This window comes from Phoxinus phoxinus (genome assembly GCF_949152265.1).
Source record: "Phoxinus phoxinus genome assembly, chromosome: 12".
NCBI classification, from domain to species: domain Eukaryota; kingdom Metazoa; phylum Chordata; class Actinopteri; order Cypriniformes; family Leuciscidae; genus Phoxinus; species Phoxinus phoxinus.
In genome coordinates this window covers 19,977,347-19,994,419 of record NC_136887.1, presented here as the reverse complement: position 1 = coordinate 19,994,419, position 17,073 = coordinate 19,977,347, and the positions used below count along the sequence as shown (strand labels likewise).

Sequence of the window (17,073 nt, the reverse complement as noted above, 5' to 3'; positions counted from 1 at the left end):
TTTACTTATCTCATTTTGTAAATAAAATCACCAAGTATGTTTATTTATATTTTCGGTTTTGAGTCTGTAGAAAGGTACTGTATAAAATAATCATATTCATATTATTATATTATATTATAAATACTATTATATTATTTTATTTTAATAGTAATAATTGTAATAACTGAAAGTTACAAAGTGCTTTATTGACAATAAAGTATTGCCTACAATAGACTTACTACATAGTGTGTAAACATTTTATTACAGTACTAACAGTCTCAGATTTGTTGCATTTAAATTGATCAAATAAATAAATACATGCAATTTTGTATAAAAATATGGAGAACACACAGGTCTGTTCATTTTTTCACGAAATAAATCTTTTATCACATGTAGCAACGCTTCCATCCTGTCAAATAGCCTACATTATAAGGTAACCCAGATATATCTGTCCTCATACTTGCAAGGACAAATTATTATATCAACATGCATTTCCCAGTACATTAAAAGGGAAATCGGGAAATCCATAACAGATCGGAGTGCCATTTTGTCCAGATGCGCACTCTCCAGGTCTACAGGGGGCGATATTGCGGGTGTCTGCTCACAATTCTTCATGATAGAAGAATTTAGCGTAACGGAAACGTAAACACAAGCAGTAATTCAACGACGCTGTTTTGGTCCCATGGCCCACGTTTAAGTTGTTTACAGGTTTCGTGGTGAGTCTCAACACAACCATAATTTATATAAATATTTGTTTTTGTCTCAGTAGTTAAAGAACTTGACATCGCAGTTCGCTGATCTACGTTAGCTAGAACAGCTTTGCTTGGTGAACTGCGACATTACAACAAAATGTAATTAACACGACGTTTTTGACCTAACATTATATAAGAAAGTAAAAATTAAATTAACACGTTAAAGTTGGAAAGACAGATTATAGTCATGCCCGAGCTGGACGTAAAATATTCAGGCCCCGTGAGCCCGAAGAGACGCCGAGACAGCCGCTCCAACAGCCGCTCACCGGAGACCCGAGGGCTGAAGAACCACAGAAACGACCATGAAGACGACCACAAATCGCGATACATCGATAAAGAGAGGAACAGAAACCGGTTTCGATTTGGCGGTTCTCGCAGTCGCTCGAGGTCAAGGGAAAGAGATCGGATAAATTGGTCAGATCAGAGAGACAGAGAACACGGTGCTGGATCAAGATCCGATTACTATGATAAGAGAGATGATGCCCAACGACAGAGACAAGACGCCTTCATCGCAAGGTTAGACACGATGACATTATGTTCTCTACACTTATGCAAGAAATTGTTTGTAGTAACATACAAAGGCGGTGGCATTTATTCTCCTTATGTTTTCTCTATCAAGGCGTCTTCAGGAACGCGAGAGAATTGGTGAACTGGGATGTCCTGAGGTCTGGGGATATTCTCCAAGAGTCAGAGAACCTGAGTGAGTACATAATGAATACCACATATGTCATTACTCACTCTGTCTATAGGCCTACTGTTTTAATATCTGTGTCATTAAGCATTATAGGTGTCAATCAATCAAATGACGATATGATGATGAATCAATGCAACAACAATTTTTTTTACATCCAATTATAAGATGTATTGTCGCCTTTATTTTGATACTCATGCTAGCCACATCTGTACTTCATTGTCACTAAGCTGCCATCAAATATTTAATACCTTTTCACAATAGCAAGAATTTAGTTAAAACCCTATAATAATGTATTCACAGTAATATTCCTCATATACTCCATGTGCTTCAACATTTTCATCTGATCTCTTTTAATAGCTCTGACGAACACACTCCTGTAGAAGAGGACGTGAAGAACAGCAGCTCTGATTCAAGTTCAGAGGGTAAATGAGTCTTTAAAATCTCAGTGGCGCACAATGCGTTTTTGCATTATAACATGTTTACTGAATGTGACCTGGAAGCTGTTGAATAAATGACTGATTTCATGCCCACAGAGGAAAAGAAGAAAAAGAAAAAGAAGAAGAAGAAGAAATCAAAGAAGAAGAAAAACAGGAAGCACTCAGAGGACAGCGAGTCAGAAAGTGATTCGGAAGGTTTGGGGCATACATTTTTGTTCTTAAACGTGTTATTCTTATGATATGTAAGATTAGTATGAAATGTTTTCTTGCTTGTTTTGCAGAAGAGATGAAAAAGAAGAAGAAAAAGAAGAAAAGTAAAAAGTAAGAATTGTGTTTTCATTTGTAGTAAGTGTACTGAATCAGCAAGGCTTGAATAATTTTATACAGTAGCATGATTTTGTCCTCACAGGAAGAAGTCAAAGAAGAAGAAGGCGAAGAAGAATCACAAGGAGTCCAGTAGCTCTAGCAGTGAACATTCAGAGGAAGAAGAAGAGGATGTCAATGAAATCTCATGGGTGGAGAAGACTGGTGTTGGAGAAAATGTTGTTGGACCTGAAGCTCCTCTCACTCACCTGTCCCAAGATGATAAACCTTTAGAGTAAGCATTTGATTCCTCCTTCACTTTGTTGCTTAATAAGAACGGTCGCTGTTTTTATGTCATGTTTGATCCTGAATGTTTCTCCCCTATAATTCTTTCCATAGCTTTGGCCACGCTTTGCTACCAGGTGAAGGTGCTGCCATGGCAGAGTTTGTCAAAGCAGGAAAACGTATTCCGAGAAGAGGTGAAATCGGCTTGACTAGTGATGAGATTGCGGAGTTTGAAAAATCTGGCTTTGTCATGAGTGGAAGCAGGTATGAAGCTTTTATACATTTACGTACATACAGTATCGTTCAATAGTTTGGAGTCAGTTTTTTTAAAGAAATTAATACTTTTCAATTGATCAAAAGTGTACATGCATGTATAATGTTACAAAGATTTCTATTTCAAACGAAGTCTGTTCTTTTGAGCTTTCTATTTAAAAAAATCCTGACAAAATGTATCATAGTTTCCACAACAAAAAAGAAAAAAGCAGCGCAATCGTTTTCAACATTGAAAATAATAAGAATTGTTGCTTGTGCACCAAATCAGCATATTAAAAATGATTTCTGAAGTATCATGTGACAATGAAGACTGGAGTAATAATGCTGAAAACTAAATAAAGTACATTTTAAAATATATTACAATAGAAAACATATTCTGTAAATTGAAAAAAAAAGAAAAGAATTCACAATAATACTGTTTTAAATGTATTGGTATCAAATAAATGTAATAAAACGTAAACAACTTAATTACTGACCCCAAACTTTTGAATGGTAGTTTATACCTTTAAAAAGATTAAACTTTTATCATAGGCATTGTACGTGTATCGTGCACATTTTTATATGCTACTATTCCCTCAGACATCGGCGTATGGAGGCTGTGCGTCTGAGAAAGGAAAACCAGATCTACAGTGCTGATGAGAAGAGAGCGCTCGCATCCTTTAACCAAGAGGAAAGGAGAAAGAGGGAGAGCAAAATCCTTTCAAGCTTCAGAGAAATGGTGTACAGAAAAACTAAAGGCAAAGATGAGAAGTAGACTGTCCTGGAGAATTATATTTTCAGGTCCCTTGTCCTTATTTTTTATTTTTAAACTGAAAAAATGATTAAGACAGATTTTACTGAAATATTTTTTTTTTCTCTGCTTGGACATCCTCCTGTGCAATACACAGTGAGAGGTTTGTGAACTAATATTGTTGTGTAAAATTATTTTTAATTACAAGTAAGGAATAAATTGTGACCAGTAGAACTCAAATGATTACCCACTGCAAAACCCTTAATGTTATGTGTTTTCTTGCATCTAAATAAACAGAATGGTCATGTGATCCACTGTCATGCTGGAACTTTTATTAAATTATGAGTATTTACTTTTTTTTAGTAATAAATAACCCTGTGTTAACCTTGTGAGGTTAGTTAAACTATAGTCTTTGTTTATAATATCTGTACTTTGAATATCTAATTGCAGGAACTTTCAGCAATATTCATTTTCTTAAGAATTATTTTATTTAATTGAGTATATGTAGTGCATTTAGAGTATTATTAACCACCCATATAAACATTTTACATGGCAACATAGGAAGTATATACCATCAGAGATGGACAAAGTACACAACTTCTTACTTGAGTGAAATACCAGATACTACTGGTTAAATATTACTCCGTGTCAAGTAAAAGTTGTAAAGACTGAGTTTTACTTAATTATAACTACAGAGGTACTTGTTTTTAAAAGTAGGCCTACTTAAGTATCAAAAGTAAATGTCAATGCGTCGTTTTATTATTGTTGTATGTAATACTTACAGTACCTTATGCCTCTGAATCTATGCCTGTCTACCTACCCTCATATCAATATCACATTTATTTCTGGGATTGATGTGATTGGATAAGTGCACTCAATAACATACACAATGGTTTCGAACACCCAAATCCAAATGTCTGTTCCTTCAAACAGTGCCCTATTTAAAGTTTTTGGGCTTTTAGTATGAATATGTTAGCCTTACTGTTATCTAGAAGCTAGTGTGCTCCAAAACAATGATAAAATTCGCATTTAGAAGACCAAACCCAACGCTGAAAATGAAAATCAGGTTGATGTCAGAATCCAACACATATTATGTTGGATGTTGACGTCAACCCGACTTTCATTTCCAACCAAAATGCAATCCCTGCAACCAAAATCATCCCCTGACTGACGTTACTACTTTCTACTCAAGGATCTTGACAGAATTGTAAAAAGTACGATATTTGTCTTTCAACTGTAGTGAAGTTTGTTTCTGTCCACCTCTGTATACTATACAACTATAAAATACTTGATTTTTACATTCAAGATCAGTTAATGAACAGGTCACAAACTCCTGCTCAAAAAGAAATGTCCCTGTAATAAAAGTCAAAGTTCCCATTATTATTTGACCAATGAATTTCTATAACTCATGTGAGCTACTGGATAAGGTTTAAAAAAAAAGTTTTTGTCTAAGATTGCATTTACAAATAACGATATATACACAATGAGATGTTTTAGTAGAGCTGAGCTTAACTAGAAATGCATTTTCACAATAGTCATTTTTATGACTTTTCCAGGCCTGGAAGTCACAATTATCTGACAGTACGAGCCACAAAGAGTGCTATAAGCATTATGGTTTGGAAAAGAATATGTAATGTGTGCTTGCTTGCTTCTTGATCGTCATCTTAATTGTCTTCACTGGACTTCTAAATGGATGTAAAAAGCATACATGATTCTCTTTCCAAAATAAGTGTTTTTACTTCAGTACAATTTGTTAGCTTATTGCATCTCATACTGTATATTGTCTACTGATACTCCATTTGAAGCTGTCAAAGGACTCTGTGCAGCCTGTTTATTACATAAACATATTACAGCACATTACGTGTACTCTGTACACTTTCAAGCATTCTGTAGATGGATTTAAATTGATCAATTATAATAATTTTAAGTACTTTGCACATTTTGTAGACGCTCTCTTAAAACTGCAAAGATCGGACCATGCACTATTTTAACTATCATTAAACTGGAGTAACCGGTGAAGTGACAAAAAGTTATTTAAATATGTTTTTAATGTGCCACTTGAATTCTGGCATCAAAATTAGACAATTACTAATAACTAAATTTGAAGTTAATTGGGTTAAGGAATCAAATCTGATCCCGTTCCATAAATCTAAAACAGTAAACCATGCAAAACAATCATATCGAACTGTATATTCACACTGCAGTGGACCAGCATCAAAACAGAACTTTGCAACAACTCTTATGAAACTATTTCAAATATGAATAAAGCAACAGCAAGCAAATTCATAATTTAAAGACAGAATTTTAATAGACGGCTGGACAAAATGTACATTTCAGTTTCATCTAGGTGGCTCTTCACTTGATGTTTTCAAGTCCCTGTGAAAAAAACAACAACAACCAGAAAAATATTACAACACATGCTTTGGTTTAGCATTTTGCCAGGACTGATACACATTTAGGCTACACAATACATTGTTTTTGTTGTTGTTGTTGTTGTTGTTGTTTTACCTTGGATCGGTAATATTCACCACATCCAGACACTCTCTTGTCTCTCTCCATCAAATACCATTGATAGGGAGCCCGTGCAATCCGCTTTTCCTATGAGTTAAAGAACAAGTGAGTGAATGAAGTGCTGCAGACATCACAAGGGCATACAGAATTTTCTGTCAAATGTCAGGATAGAACAAACGTTTCTGACTATTGAAAAATTCACTAAAGCATATACTCAAGAGAGAGTGACAAAACATTATTCATCATCATCACTCACCTTTCCACCGTTTGTGAACTTGTGGATTTGAGCAGTTGCAATGCCAGGAATGATCAGACAAACTGTCATAACAGCAAAACCGGGCAATATCTCATACCACATTGTGGTGAAATATGAGAGTAAAAACACAAAGAAATTGTTAAAGCGGATACGGTTAATTTAATGTTTTCCACAAAATACTTGCAAAATTGTCGATTACATGGGGCAAAATGTCTGCCGATATGATATGACGGTCACATTGACAACTTCCGAGAAGTGTATAAATCACTTCCGAATGGTGAAAAGAAAACCTCGCCTGTAATACTGCAGCGCCGCATGGTGGCTCTTACTCTTACATGGTGAACTACTACTACAGAGTAATGGCTGGTTTTCTAATTCTTTCAGCGCCACATAATTTTATTATTTTTATAATTTTATTTTTATAATTTTATTATTATTATTGCTGAATTTACACCAGTGAATATGAAATTTACCAGTATAATTTCAAAATTAATTTTTATATAATTTCAAGATTCATTTTTTTAAGTTTAGAAACCTCCCACCATAACCTCTTTGTATATTGACCATGCCAGAGGATATGGGGTACAGTTTCTGGTTCCAATAAGCAAAAATCAACAGTTTACATGTCTTGGTTAAACTTGGATAGAAAATGCTTAGCAAGGTAACATTTTCTTGATCTTATTTGTAATGAGAAATGAAATAGAGAACATAGCCTTATTATTATTTTTACTTGTAAAAAACAAAAACAAAACAAAAATACTTCAGAAAGTGTCAGCTGGATGTAATAAAGAAACATGTGTAGAGTATGAAATACCTCTACATAAGGAAAAGACACCAGGACAGATAGTACCAGAGGCAAATTCTTTGGTCTTTCTTTCAAGTCATAAGTCATTAAATACCACTGAGAATGCAACAAATGCCCGACCAAAAGGATCACCTTGTCAAAGGTTTCAGAAATATACTAAGAATTTTTCAGAATTTTATGCTTATACATTTCTTTTTACAATTATTCCACTGGGAAAATTGAAGCGACTCTTTGCGTCATGAGCCGTAGCCAATCAGAGACGCCTGCTGGTGTTACAGAGAAACAACTGCGGAAAGTTGAGCACTGAGAGATCGCAGACACGACAACAAGAAACATACGAAGTCAGACATCGTTGCAAAAGTTGGCAAGGGATCATGAAGGAGGACAAGGAAAACACACGTCCCAGAGAAAGGAAATTGGAAATAAAATGTGATGAAAACGACAAACCAGAGAAGCCAAATAAAGAGAAGAAGGAAGCTATGACAAAGGTAACGTTAGTTAGTTAGCAGGCTAACTGGCTACATTCCTGCTACAAATAGCCTACGAACAAAGCAGCTAACGTTAGGCGCTTTCATTTGAAATTTACTATCAATTATTCTATGTGGCTGTATTTCTAGTAATATGTTTACATATTAATCGCTGTTTGATTTAAACGTTGCAGATGAAAATGCTTGAACAGTCTAGTTAGCAAATCCTCCTGTCAAAGTTTCCTATCACTGCGGGGATTTGTCGCCTTGTTAGTACATTAATAGAGAAGAATCGTAACGTTATACACAGTGGCATGTAACGTAAAGTAAGATAGACATTATTTTATTCCATTATTCCAACATGTTATTTTATCAATTCTAACTCTTCCACTCTTAACCACGTAGTCTTATTTGTCGTATGGTTTCGTTCTACAGTGTATAAAATATATGAAGAACAATTAATTTCAACATATTTATATTATTAATGTTATTATTACTATGATTATTTTCCCCCCATAATTTTAGATTGTGATCCGACGTCTGCCTCCAAGTCTAACTAAAGAAGACTTAGAGGAACAACTGCAGCCTCTTCCAGAGCTAGATTACCTGGAGTTTTTCTCAAGTGATACTAGGTTTGTAGATGCTGTATTTCATAAAAGAAAGGAGAAAAGTGATACAAATAAAAGGTAGGCTATTGTATGGCTGATCAATGTGTTTGTTTCTCTGCAGTCTTTTCCCTCATCTGTTTGCAAGAGCATATCTGAATTTCAAAAATCAAGATGATGTACTTCTCTTCAGAGACCGTTTTGATGGCTACGTCTTCATTGATAATCGAGGTTTGGCTTTTTTTGTTATTAATATTTCCAGCATTCACTATTTACTCACTAATCAGTCGTTTTAGGAATCAGACTTTTGGGACGTTGTACCTTAAATGTAAAGATTTCTAATAATAATTTATTATTATATAAATATTTTTTATCCCTCAGACAGACATGTTTTCTATGCTGGTGAGCTTCTACAGTAAGAACTGTTTTCTTTTTTCTTTTTTTGTGTGTTCATGTTATAGGACAAGAATATCCAGCCATTGTTGAGTTTGCACCATTCCAGAAAGTCGCTAAAAAAAGGAGCAAGAAGAAGGATGCCAAAAGTGGAACAATTGAAGATGGTAATCAATCATTGCAAACAATAGTTAACATGGGGAAAATGTTAGTCACCATGAAATCAAATTTGACAATTCTTATTTTATGGTATATTGCTGTGTTTATTACTTTATAAATGATCTGTCTGTCTACATCTTTTTTTTATCGATGAGCCCTCGTAATATTCGTTCAAATGCATTAAAGTCCCCTCCCCTCACAATGACACCTCTTTTCTTCTCTGATGATATGGGCACAGGTGCAAGGGCTGGACAATAATCTCTCCCCTCCAGCAACCTGTCAATCACAAGATCGCAGCAATTCACAAACAACAATGATCCAATCAATATCCCGATGGACATAATCAATTTTCGCACAACCGCCTGGTTTCACAGACAGGGCTTAAATTAAGCCAGGATTATTCCTTAGATCAATTAGGACATTTAAGTAGCTTTTATAATCGTGCCTTATAAATAAATAAAAAACATTACTGGTGTACATCTTAAGACAAAACAATGGCAGGCAGTGACATCTTTTAAGATATGTCAGTGCAAGTTGCTTTCAGTTAAAACAGCTCAAACATGCATTTTAGTCTGGGACTAGACTTAAGCCTTGTCTGTGAAACCGAGGGTAAAAAAATTTCTCATTTTAGAAGCTGCTTCATTTGGTTATACTGTACATCACAATAGGGGAGAAAAGATTATTCATGCTGACTCATACCTGTTTCTTATTAGATGCTGATTACAAAAAGTTTTTGGAGTTCTACAATGGTGATGAGGAGAAATTTCCTTCCAATCCTGAAACCTTACTTGAGGAAATAGAGGCCAGGACAAAAGAATTCAGTGGTGAGTTTCAGCACAAAAGTGTGGAAACTTGTTTCCGCCACGGAATAAAAAAAATGTAAAAAGTAGTTGGTGATTGCAACTTTTTATCTCCGAATTCTGAGTTTTTTCTCGCAATTGCAAGTTTACATCTGAGAAAAAAAAGTCAGAATTGCGTGATATCAACTCGCAATTGCAAGTTATAAAGTTATATAAAGCCCAATTCACACCGCACAGACGAAGAAGTCTGCCGTTGGATTTAGAATTTTGTGAAAAATAGCTGTCATGTTCATACTGACCCAACAGACACCAACAAACCCTGATTGAACATGTTAATTCGGGTGAAAACAAACCCCAACCAATGCAGACAGGGGTAACACGTGTTTGTCTGTGCGGTGTGAATTTTCCTTAACTTGCAATTGTATATAACTTGCATTGATTAAAAAAAAAAAGTAAAAATTGCAAGTCAAGATGTACACTCACAATTGCGGGGAAAAAAGTAGGAACTGTGAGATAAAAAGTCGCAATTACCGTTTGTATTGAAAGTAATTGCCTCCATTCTTAAACTTGATGTAGTTTTCACTCTTCATTTGAAATAATCTTTTAAAATATTATTTCCCCAGCTAAAAAAACGACACCACTCTTGGACTTCCTTAAGAATAAACAGGTAAAGTGAGGGTGTAATATTTACTGATATACTTCAATAGCCCTTCACTGGTTTCCAAACATATAATATGCCATACTGTATGTGTAGTGTGTTTATGCACTCTCATCCTGTCTTTCCCAGAGGATTAGAGAAGAGAAGAAAGAGGAGAGAAGACGGAGAGAGCTAGAACGCAAACGCTTGCGAGATGAAGAACGGCGTAAGTGGAGAGAGGAGGACAGAAGAAAAAGAAAAGAGGCTGAGAAATTGAAAAAGGGAGAAAAGGCATCTGATAAGGATAAGGACCAACCTAAAGATGAACAGCCAAAAATCAAGGTATGTAACTATGTAAATATTATTGACTACCTTGATTCATTTCTATAGTTTTATTACTAAAAGAACACAAACTTTATGCACAAAATATTGATTGAATATTGATTATTCAGCGTCATTACTCCAGCCCTCAGAAATAATTTGAATATCCTGATTCAATAAATTTTTCTTATTATTAATGTTGAAAAAAGTTGTGATGGTTAATATTTTTGTGGAAACCATGATAAAAATAGCATTTATTTCAAAATAGAAATATTTTGTAAGATTGTAGATGTCTTCATTGTCACTTTTAATCAGTTTTATGCATCCCTGCTGAATAAAAGTATTAATTTCCTTCAAAAAAGTTTTGCTGACCTCAACTTTTAAACAGTAATGTAAGGTCCTGTTTTTTTTTTTTTTTGTCTTTTAGCTCTTAAGAAAACCAGAGAAAGCAGACAATGGTGATACTGAGAAGCTAAAAGACAAGCCTAAGAAACAAGACCGAGAGAAACAGAAGGAAGATCGACCTCCTGGAACAGGAGATATGAAGAAGCGACATAATGGTGAACACAGAGAGGAGAAGGGGGGCAAGTAAGTTTGGTTGCACTCGACACTTGCACTAGATGAAAAACATTCCCAGCCTTACTCAACCCCTTCTCTTATTTTCAAATCACTATGTCAATATGCTTTGTCATGCAGATCAGAGGATAGTGGGCATAAAGATTACAGGGATCGTGATGGAGACAGAGAGAGAGACCGGGACAGAGACAGAGAGCGAAGACAAAAAGAAAAGGAGCGTATCAGAAGGCAGGATGAGGAACGAAGGAGGAGAAGGGAACGTCAGGATGGAGAAAACACCTACAAAAAGAGAGAAGAGGAAGGGAAGAAGGACAAGGAGCGTGTGTGGGAGAAAAGAAAGCATGAAAACACTGGAGAGTCCTCAGGTAATGCTCATCCTGAAAAGCCATCAAAGGACAACAAAAAGGAAGACAGTGCCAAAAGGGACCGTCTGAGAAATAAGGTAATTGCTCTTTTTTGATACTTTAACACTGATTTAATTTACATATGACTAATAGTTCATTTTCACATTTCTGGCTAAGGATCGGCCTGCGATTCAGCTGTACCAGCCTGGGACGAGGACACGTACCCGGGGAGGAGGAGGGGGAGAAGGAGGAGATGGACAGGCAGCGGACAGGAGGGCTGAGCGGGAGTCCAAGAATAGCCAAGAGAAAGCGGCCGAGTGAGGAAGCAGCTATGCTAGCATGAAATGATGTCTCAAGAGAGGAGGGTCTCTGTTCTAGTCAGGACAAACACCTCAAAAACATGGTGCTGCCAGCAAAAGAAATCCCCACACATAAAATAAAATAAAACTCTCTTGTCACTGACACGGGAGAACATACCTGTTGCCCTCCAGTGCCTGAATGAGTTCCTGTTCATGAGCAAGGCAAGTCCTAACCGACGGTTAGGTTTGAGAAACGGGGCATAGCCACGAGAGAAGTGATTGGACCATGATAACTTAAAGTGGCCTTACTTTTGGTACACAGCCAAACTTGTTTTACTTCACCTGCTTTTCTGTTTCATAGTTAATAAAAGGTCTGATCTGGCTTGCTCAAGATTTCTCACTGTTCCGCTTTAGAAAGATCTTTCACGCCTTACCTGAACCCTTCTATCTGGTATCATACAGTGCATTTCACTTCAGACAATCAGTAATGAATTTGTGTTCTATGAGCATGGATGTAGCCTGCAGCCATTTCTGTTCTGATCTGGGATTGGTCAGGTGGAAAAATAGCCATGCTTTATGATGCTGATGCCTTGATCACTGTTAGTTATTTTCTGCAAGTCGATTAAATGATATGCAAAAACACATGTGGCCTTTTATAGTTTTGGAAACGAAGCATATCCTACCACTCTGCATCCTCTGGTTAGGAAATGGTCACATGTGCTGTCATCCAATTGTATGTTTCATTGTAACCGATTCTTAACTCAAAACAGCTTGTTTTTCTTTTATAGTTGCAGCTTTGTCAAAATGTGAAGAGAAATCCAAAAAGACAATAAATGAACAACCAATGTGTTACTTCAAGTGTTTCGTTTTATTTGTATATTACATTTGTTTGGTCAATTTTTTTATTCCGTGAAATAGGTGCCTTTTTTATTTCTAAAAGTTTCATTTTAAAGTACATTTTATCAGACAAAGATGTCTTTGAATGTTATTTGCAATTACATAATCTTAAACTAAATGTATAATTAAATATTTAGGTTGAAATATAGCTAAGCATTTAAAGTTGAAATGCCTTGTGCTTGATGTCATTTTATGACAAATAATTACTGATTATTATAAATGATTAAGTTTCAATTATTTGTTTACTGCACAAAATCACAGTAACAAGGTTGGCAGAAGTGTAACAACAAAGTTTTAAAAATGAGAAAATACTTTTTTTAAAGAGAGACTCATAGGAACATATTTTTATTGGAAGTATAAAAGAAAAATGCTCTTAATAACATGTACGTTGCACATACATTCAAGAGGGAGTGACATTAAATGCATATTTTTCGTGGAATGAGCCAAAGGTTTTACGGTACATGCATTGGCTGAATGGAGAATAGCGGGAAATGTCAGCCTTATGCAGTAGCTTGTGCTCCGTGGAGCCACTGGTCGGCGCTGTGGTGTGAAGGAGGAGCTCTGTTCATGACTCGGATATACAGTGCTTGCGTTTCCCATGGTTCCTTCTCTTCGACTACCGCCATAGTGGTGAACGGATAGCCATCTCCGAAATGGTAAGTGAGAATCATAAAACATCGTCCAACAAGTAATTGTTTTCCTGCACATCTCTTCAGTTTTCTGTGCAAGTTTAAGTTCTTAGTTGATGGTGTTTAATATTTAATGAATCTGTTCGATAAATAATGAAATATCTCACCGACGATGTGTCGTGGGATGACTAACTTAAACCATCGCAGATTGCCTAACCATGTGTGCTTCACATTTGTATTTCAGGCGTCACACAAGACCTTCAGAATCAAACGCTTCCTCGCCAAGAAGCAGAAGCAGAACAGGCCCATTCCACAGTGGATTAGGATGAAAACTGGCAACAAGATCCGGTATGTTGACATGGTTGTGCAGTAGCTGCTAAACTAACGTTACAGTCTTAAAGTGCTAGTAGCCCTTGTTTTCTTGTCCTGCCTTTTTATATTAGCCAAACGAAAGCAGGACGCAATTACAGTGCTCAATTTTGTGGGAGTACTGCCATTATCCTGCTGAGAGCATCATCTGCAGTAGAGTCATGAGTACTGTCATTTCCCATATGACGTGTGAATGCTCTGTTGTAGAGACACATTTCATAGGATTATTAAAAAAGTTAAAGATGAATGCCCTCATTAGAAATGTATGCATATCAAGCAACTTTGGCTTGCTTGTTATCAGTACTTATGTTGCTGCTATTATTTTAATAATGCAAAGTGATACAGGTTGTAACTTGTGACGATTTAAACTTCCATTTGCTTGGTCAGTTTGCTACTCCTGATACTTTAAATCCTCTTATTCATGGTTTTCTGAGGCACACTATTTTTAGTTATAGAGCAGTGCAGTTTTCAAGAACTTTTTTGGTCCCACTTTATATTAAGTGGCTTTAACTACTATGTACCAACATTGAAATTAATAATTTGATACAATGGACGTATTGTGTACATATATGTTTTTACATTGTACTTGCAAATGTTTTTGCAGATACAACTCCAAGAGGAGACACTGGAGAAGGACCAAGCTGGGCTTGTAAACACAAGATTTACTTCAGCATCCCCTTCATCTGTTCCTTGCCAGGACCACCAACTCATCCAGTGCTGGAGAGAAGCCATGCTATCTGGAACAACAGTCTCTTTTGTACAGATATTCTGGTTATGTCCTTCCTAAATAAAAGATTTGTCATTGAACCAGAATTATGTGGATCCTTCTGTTTTGTGAAAATGCAAAATGCCAGAGTCTAAGTTTTCCAATTGTTGGTTCTGCAAAAGGTTACCGTCTTGGACAAGAATCAAGTTTTATACTAAAACACCTTTCTTTCTCTGAGCATTTAGGCTAAGGATAATATAAAAAAAAGTGTCTCCAAGTTCCTTGCAATTTGGTTTATTAAAAAGATTAAAATTAATCATAATACACAACACTTATCAGGTTAAGTGGTTGCCATATTACCATACAAATCTTGTTAATAATAAAAACATTTCAACTTGGTATAGAACAGTAATGACCTGACAAACATGTTCTTGGCTTTACAGTCTCAGATATTTTCAAGCAGACCAATCTTGTTCAACAGCCTCTTAAATGATGGGAACCGCTGGCGTGTAATTCCTCCTGAGCTGTCCACCTCGACTCGATTTTTTTGAGCATGTTCTTCAACTGCTTGTGCTTGACTTGCACTGTTATTCATATTCAAATGCCAGAAGTATTCATCATCACAGGCTCCCAGAAGCTCCTTAATTTCGTTTGGTGTGTTGTCTTTAAGATACTGCCATGCTCTTTTCCCATTGTAGTCCATGACGTCTACGTCCGCACTGAATGCGCCAACCAAAATCTTCATTACCATGTACTGGTCATGCATTGCAGCCAAGTGGAGAGGTGTCAGACCTCCACTGCCTCTCAAATTCACATTCACTGACAGCCCCTCTTTTTCAGCATGCCTGAGAAGCTTAATCAGTGTCTCGTCCTTTCCATTTTTGGCCAACCAGTGGAGAGCTGTAAAACCACTAATTAAGTCTTTTCTGCTCAATAAACTCTGATCTTCAGCGAGAAATTCCACTATGGTCTCATAATTCCCATCCACAACAGAGAGCATCCACGCGTGCTCCATGGGATCCAAAGCCCAGAGCACGCTGCAGTTCACAGTGTCTCCTTTCGGTTCCTCCTCCTCTTCTTTTGACGATTTGTGTTTGGATGATAAAATGCTTGACAATCCAGAACTGTTATTCAGAAACAGCTCTTTTAAATACTTCTTACGCATAGCGGGCGTGATGGAGCCCTTCTCCGAAGCATCGACGGATAGTCTGCGGGAGTTGCTGCTGCTGCTGCCCGGTTCACTGCAGACATCCAGCTGTTTCTGAAGTCTGGATCTGCTTGAGGAGGCTCTGCTGGACGCAGGAGACACGGGTCGAGCTCCATGTCTTGATAATCGCTCTTCAAGATTTGTGCGGAACTGGCTTGTTATCCTGTTTGTAGGGGAATCTGAATTACTTCCATTACTGCCTGAGGCTTTACAGTCTGAATCTTTTGGGTCTTCTGAGGGCAGTGCTTCTCCCACAGGGGTATTAAATTGGTCCTCAGTTCTGATGGGCCCACTGGTGCTCCCCTCATACATACTGTCGGATCCCCGGGAAGCTATTTAGATAAGATCCAAACTGAAGAGGCTTACATAACCAGAGAAAAACATCTTCCTTATATTCACTTTAGGATATATTCAAATCTGGGTGGGGTGAAAGGAACATAACATGCTTAAATGGAATAAGATAGTTCAATATATTATTATTATAAATAATAATAATGAAAATCTTTTTTTTATCTTTAAAAGGATAGGCTATTTATGCAACATATGATTTTGTTTTCTATTGGGGAAAAACGAGCACTTCCTCATTTGTGTTCCTCTTTTTATATTTGTTTTTAAAACATTCACAGTAATGTAGGCTACTATTTTACATTAGGCTACACTATTATATCACATTTTAATATATAAACTCGTAGTTTAGCTTCAGTGTTTCGATTTACGTCTGATTAAAGTCTGAAAAATAAAATTACATCGAACATTATCTTTTCTCCTTCTCGAAATATTTTACGAGAATTGTAAGTATTATTGAGTGTTATTATTTAGTATTATTATAGAGTATTATTTAAGTGTCAGTGAATCTAACCTGTATCTGAGGTGATTCATCAGATGCCGTCTCACCTGTTGTCCGCACACAGCTCTCGCTCGTCCCTCTGAATAAAGCAGTCTACACTGCAGTTCAACCAAATAGGTAGCTGGCCTTCACAAACATTTTAAAGCTTAGTTACACGACATTTTTGTATTCCTTTCTGAGAATCAGAAAATAAGTTCTGTGAGCTAACCGAAACTATTCAAGTGTGTTTCTCCTCACAGTCCATTTCCGACGTTCAAACCCTCCCCTAAAGTCTAAAGTTCAAATAGAGCTACACTGACTGAATCAACACTTCAAACCCATGACACTTGTGACTATTCAGCTGGCTGACCGAACCGAGAAGAAAGTTTGCCTAATTCAACGATTTAGGCCTAAAATAAAATACATTTTATTGTTATACTAGCTTCTTTATAAAATGTTACGTCATTTTTCAAATAAATCACATTCAAGCAACAAAATTACCATTCATAATATTCCTAAATATGAATATGACATTTAGAATAATATACGTCATGTAAATATTACTGTAATAGGCCGTTTAAATTGGCTTCTGAAAATTTGACAATGAATTACTATTAAACGGGTAAGTCAGTAGCGTTCCCTATTTGCATTAAAATCGTTAGGCTACTGTACCAAAAAAATGAAGATATATTCTGTAAAAAGTGCCACTCAACAGCATCCTTTACAATAGTTTGTTAGACCTGTGGAAACATGCGTATAGCTGTTGAACAGAAGATGAAGAAGACTATACCATTTAATGAAATGGGGGTCATG

The 17,073-nt window shown here is 36.3% G+C and overlaps 5 protein-coding genes across 6 annotated transcripts; 3 read left to right on the top strand and 2 right to left on the bottom strand.

The window, feature by feature from the left end:
- Positions 1 to 510: 510 nt before the first annotated feature.
- Positions 511 to 3,763, top strand: nkap (NFKB activating protein). The gene is made up of 8 exons (XM_079629767.1): positions 511 to 1,247; positions 1,351 to 1,431; positions 1,783 to 1,847; positions 1,959 to 2,057; positions 2,144 to 2,183; positions 2,272 to 2,460; positions 2,565 to 2,714; positions 3,303 to 3,763. Exons 1-8 carry the CDS (start codon positions 919 to 921, stop codon positions 3,475 to 3,477), a joined length of 1,128 nt encoding a protein of 375 aa, XP_079485893.1. The 5' UTR covers positions 511 to 918; the 3' UTR covers positions 3,478 to 3,763.
- A 1,972-nt stretch (positions 3,764 to 5,735) lies between these two features.
- ndufa1 (NADH:ubiquinone oxidoreductase subunit A1) lies at positions 5,736 to 6,526 on the bottom strand. Its single transcript, XM_079631252.1, has 3 exons — positions 6,221 to 6,526; positions 5,962 to 6,051; positions 5,736 to 5,829 (listed from the first exon to the last, which is right to left on the bottom strand). The coding sequence occupies exons 1-3, from the start codon at positions 6,320 to 6,322 to the stop codon at positions 5,809 to 5,811; spliced, it is 213 nt and encodes a 70-aa protein (XP_079487378.1). The 5' UTR covers positions 6,323 to 6,526; the 3' UTR covers positions 5,736 to 5,808.
- Positions 6,527 to 7,068: 542 nt separating this feature from the next.
- Positions 7,069 to 12,478, top strand: upf3b (UPF3B regulator of nonsense mediated mRNA decay). The gene is made up of 10 exons (XM_079631193.1): positions 7,069 to 7,513; positions 8,018 to 8,124; positions 8,222 to 8,328; positions 8,559 to 8,657; positions 9,363 to 9,473; positions 10,073 to 10,116; positions 10,237 to 10,428; positions 10,835 to 10,995; positions 11,104 to 11,425; positions 11,505 to 12,478. The coding sequence occupies exons 1-10, from the start codon at positions 7,400 to 7,402 to the stop codon at positions 11,646 to 11,648; spliced, it is 1,401 nt and encodes a 466-aa protein (XP_079487319.1). The 5' UTR covers positions 7,069 to 7,399; the 3' UTR covers positions 11,649 to 12,478.
- Positions 12,479 to 13,064: 586 nt separating this feature from the next.
- rpl39 (ribosomal protein L39) lies at positions 13,065 to 14,334 on the top strand. Its single transcript, XM_079631528.1, has 3 exons — positions 13,065 to 13,179; positions 13,397 to 13,500; positions 14,126 to 14,334. The coding sequence occupies exons 1-3, from the start codon at positions 13,177 to 13,179 to the stop codon at positions 14,172 to 14,174; spliced, it is 156 nt and encodes a 51-aa protein (XP_079487654.1). The 5' UTR covers positions 13,065 to 13,176; the 3' UTR covers positions 14,175 to 14,334.
- A 171-nt stretch (positions 14,335 to 14,505) lies between these two features.
- On the bottom strand, positions 14,506 to 16,544 carry sowahd (sosondowah ankyrin repeat domain family d). 2 transcript variants are annotated; one of them, XM_079631527.1, is made up of 2 exons: positions 16,329 to 16,544; positions 14,506 to 15,851 (listed from the first exon to the last, which is right to left on the bottom strand). In XM_079631527.1, exon 2 carries the CDS (start codon positions 15,744 to 15,746, stop codon positions 14,673 to 14,675), a length of 1,074 nt encoding a protein of 357 aa, XP_079487653.1. In that variant the 5' UTR covers positions 15,747 to 15,851; positions 16,329 to 16,544; the 3' UTR covers positions 14,506 to 14,672. The 2 variants fall into 2 exon arrangements, with proteins under 2 accessions (XP_079487653.1, XP_079487652.1); XM_079631526.1 differs by having other exon boundaries at positions 16,294 to 16,536.
- Positions 16,545 to 17,073: the final 529 nt, after the last annotated feature.

Bases quoted from the DNA above. Each gene is read 5' to 3' on its own strand.
- nkap (XM_079629767.1), top strand. From the start codon at position 919: ATGCCCGAGCTGGACGTAAAATATTCAGGCCCCGTGAGCCCGAAGAGA. The intron at 1,432-1,782 runs GTGAGTACATAA...CTCTTTTAATAG, and splicing joins CCAAGAGTCAGAGAACCTGA to CTCTGACGAACACACTCCTG. The intron at 2,058-2,143 runs GTTTGGGGCATA...CTTGTTTTGCAG, and splicing joins GTCAGAAAGTGATTCGGAAG to AAGAGATGAAAAAGAAGAAG.
- ndufa1 (XM_079631252.1), bottom strand. From the start codon at position 6,322: ATGTGGTATGAGATATTGCCCGGTTTTGCTGTTATGACAGTTTGTCTG. The intron at 6,052-6,220 runs GTGAGTGATGAT...TTTAACTCATAG, and splicing joins AGTTCACAAACGGTGGAAAG to GAAAAGCGGATTGCACGGGC. The intron at 5,830-5,961 runs GTAAAACAACAA...TTTTTTTCACAG, and splicing joins GTGAATATTACCGATCCAAG to GGACTTGAAAACATCAAGTG.
- sowahd (XM_079631527.1), bottom strand. From the start codon at position 15,746: ATGTATGAGGGGAGCACCAGTGGGCCCATCAGAACTGAGGACCAATTT.
- upf3b (XM_079631193.1), top strand. From the start codon at position 7,400: ATGAAGGAGGACAAGGAAAACACACGTCCCAGAGAAAGGAAATTGGAA. The intron at 7,514-8,017 runs GTAACGTTAGTT...CCATAATTTTAG, and splicing joins AGAAGGAAGCTATGACAAAG to ATTGTGATCCGACGTCTGCC. The intron at 11,426-11,504 runs GTAATTGCTCTT...TTTCTGGCTAAG, and splicing joins GGGACCGTCTGAGAAATAAG to GATCGGCCTGCGATTCAGCT.
- rpl39 (XM_079631528.1), top strand. The intron at 13,501-14,125 runs GTATGTTGACAT...ATGTTTTTGCAG, and splicing joins AAAACTGGCAACAAGATCCG to ATACAACTCCAAGAGGAGAC.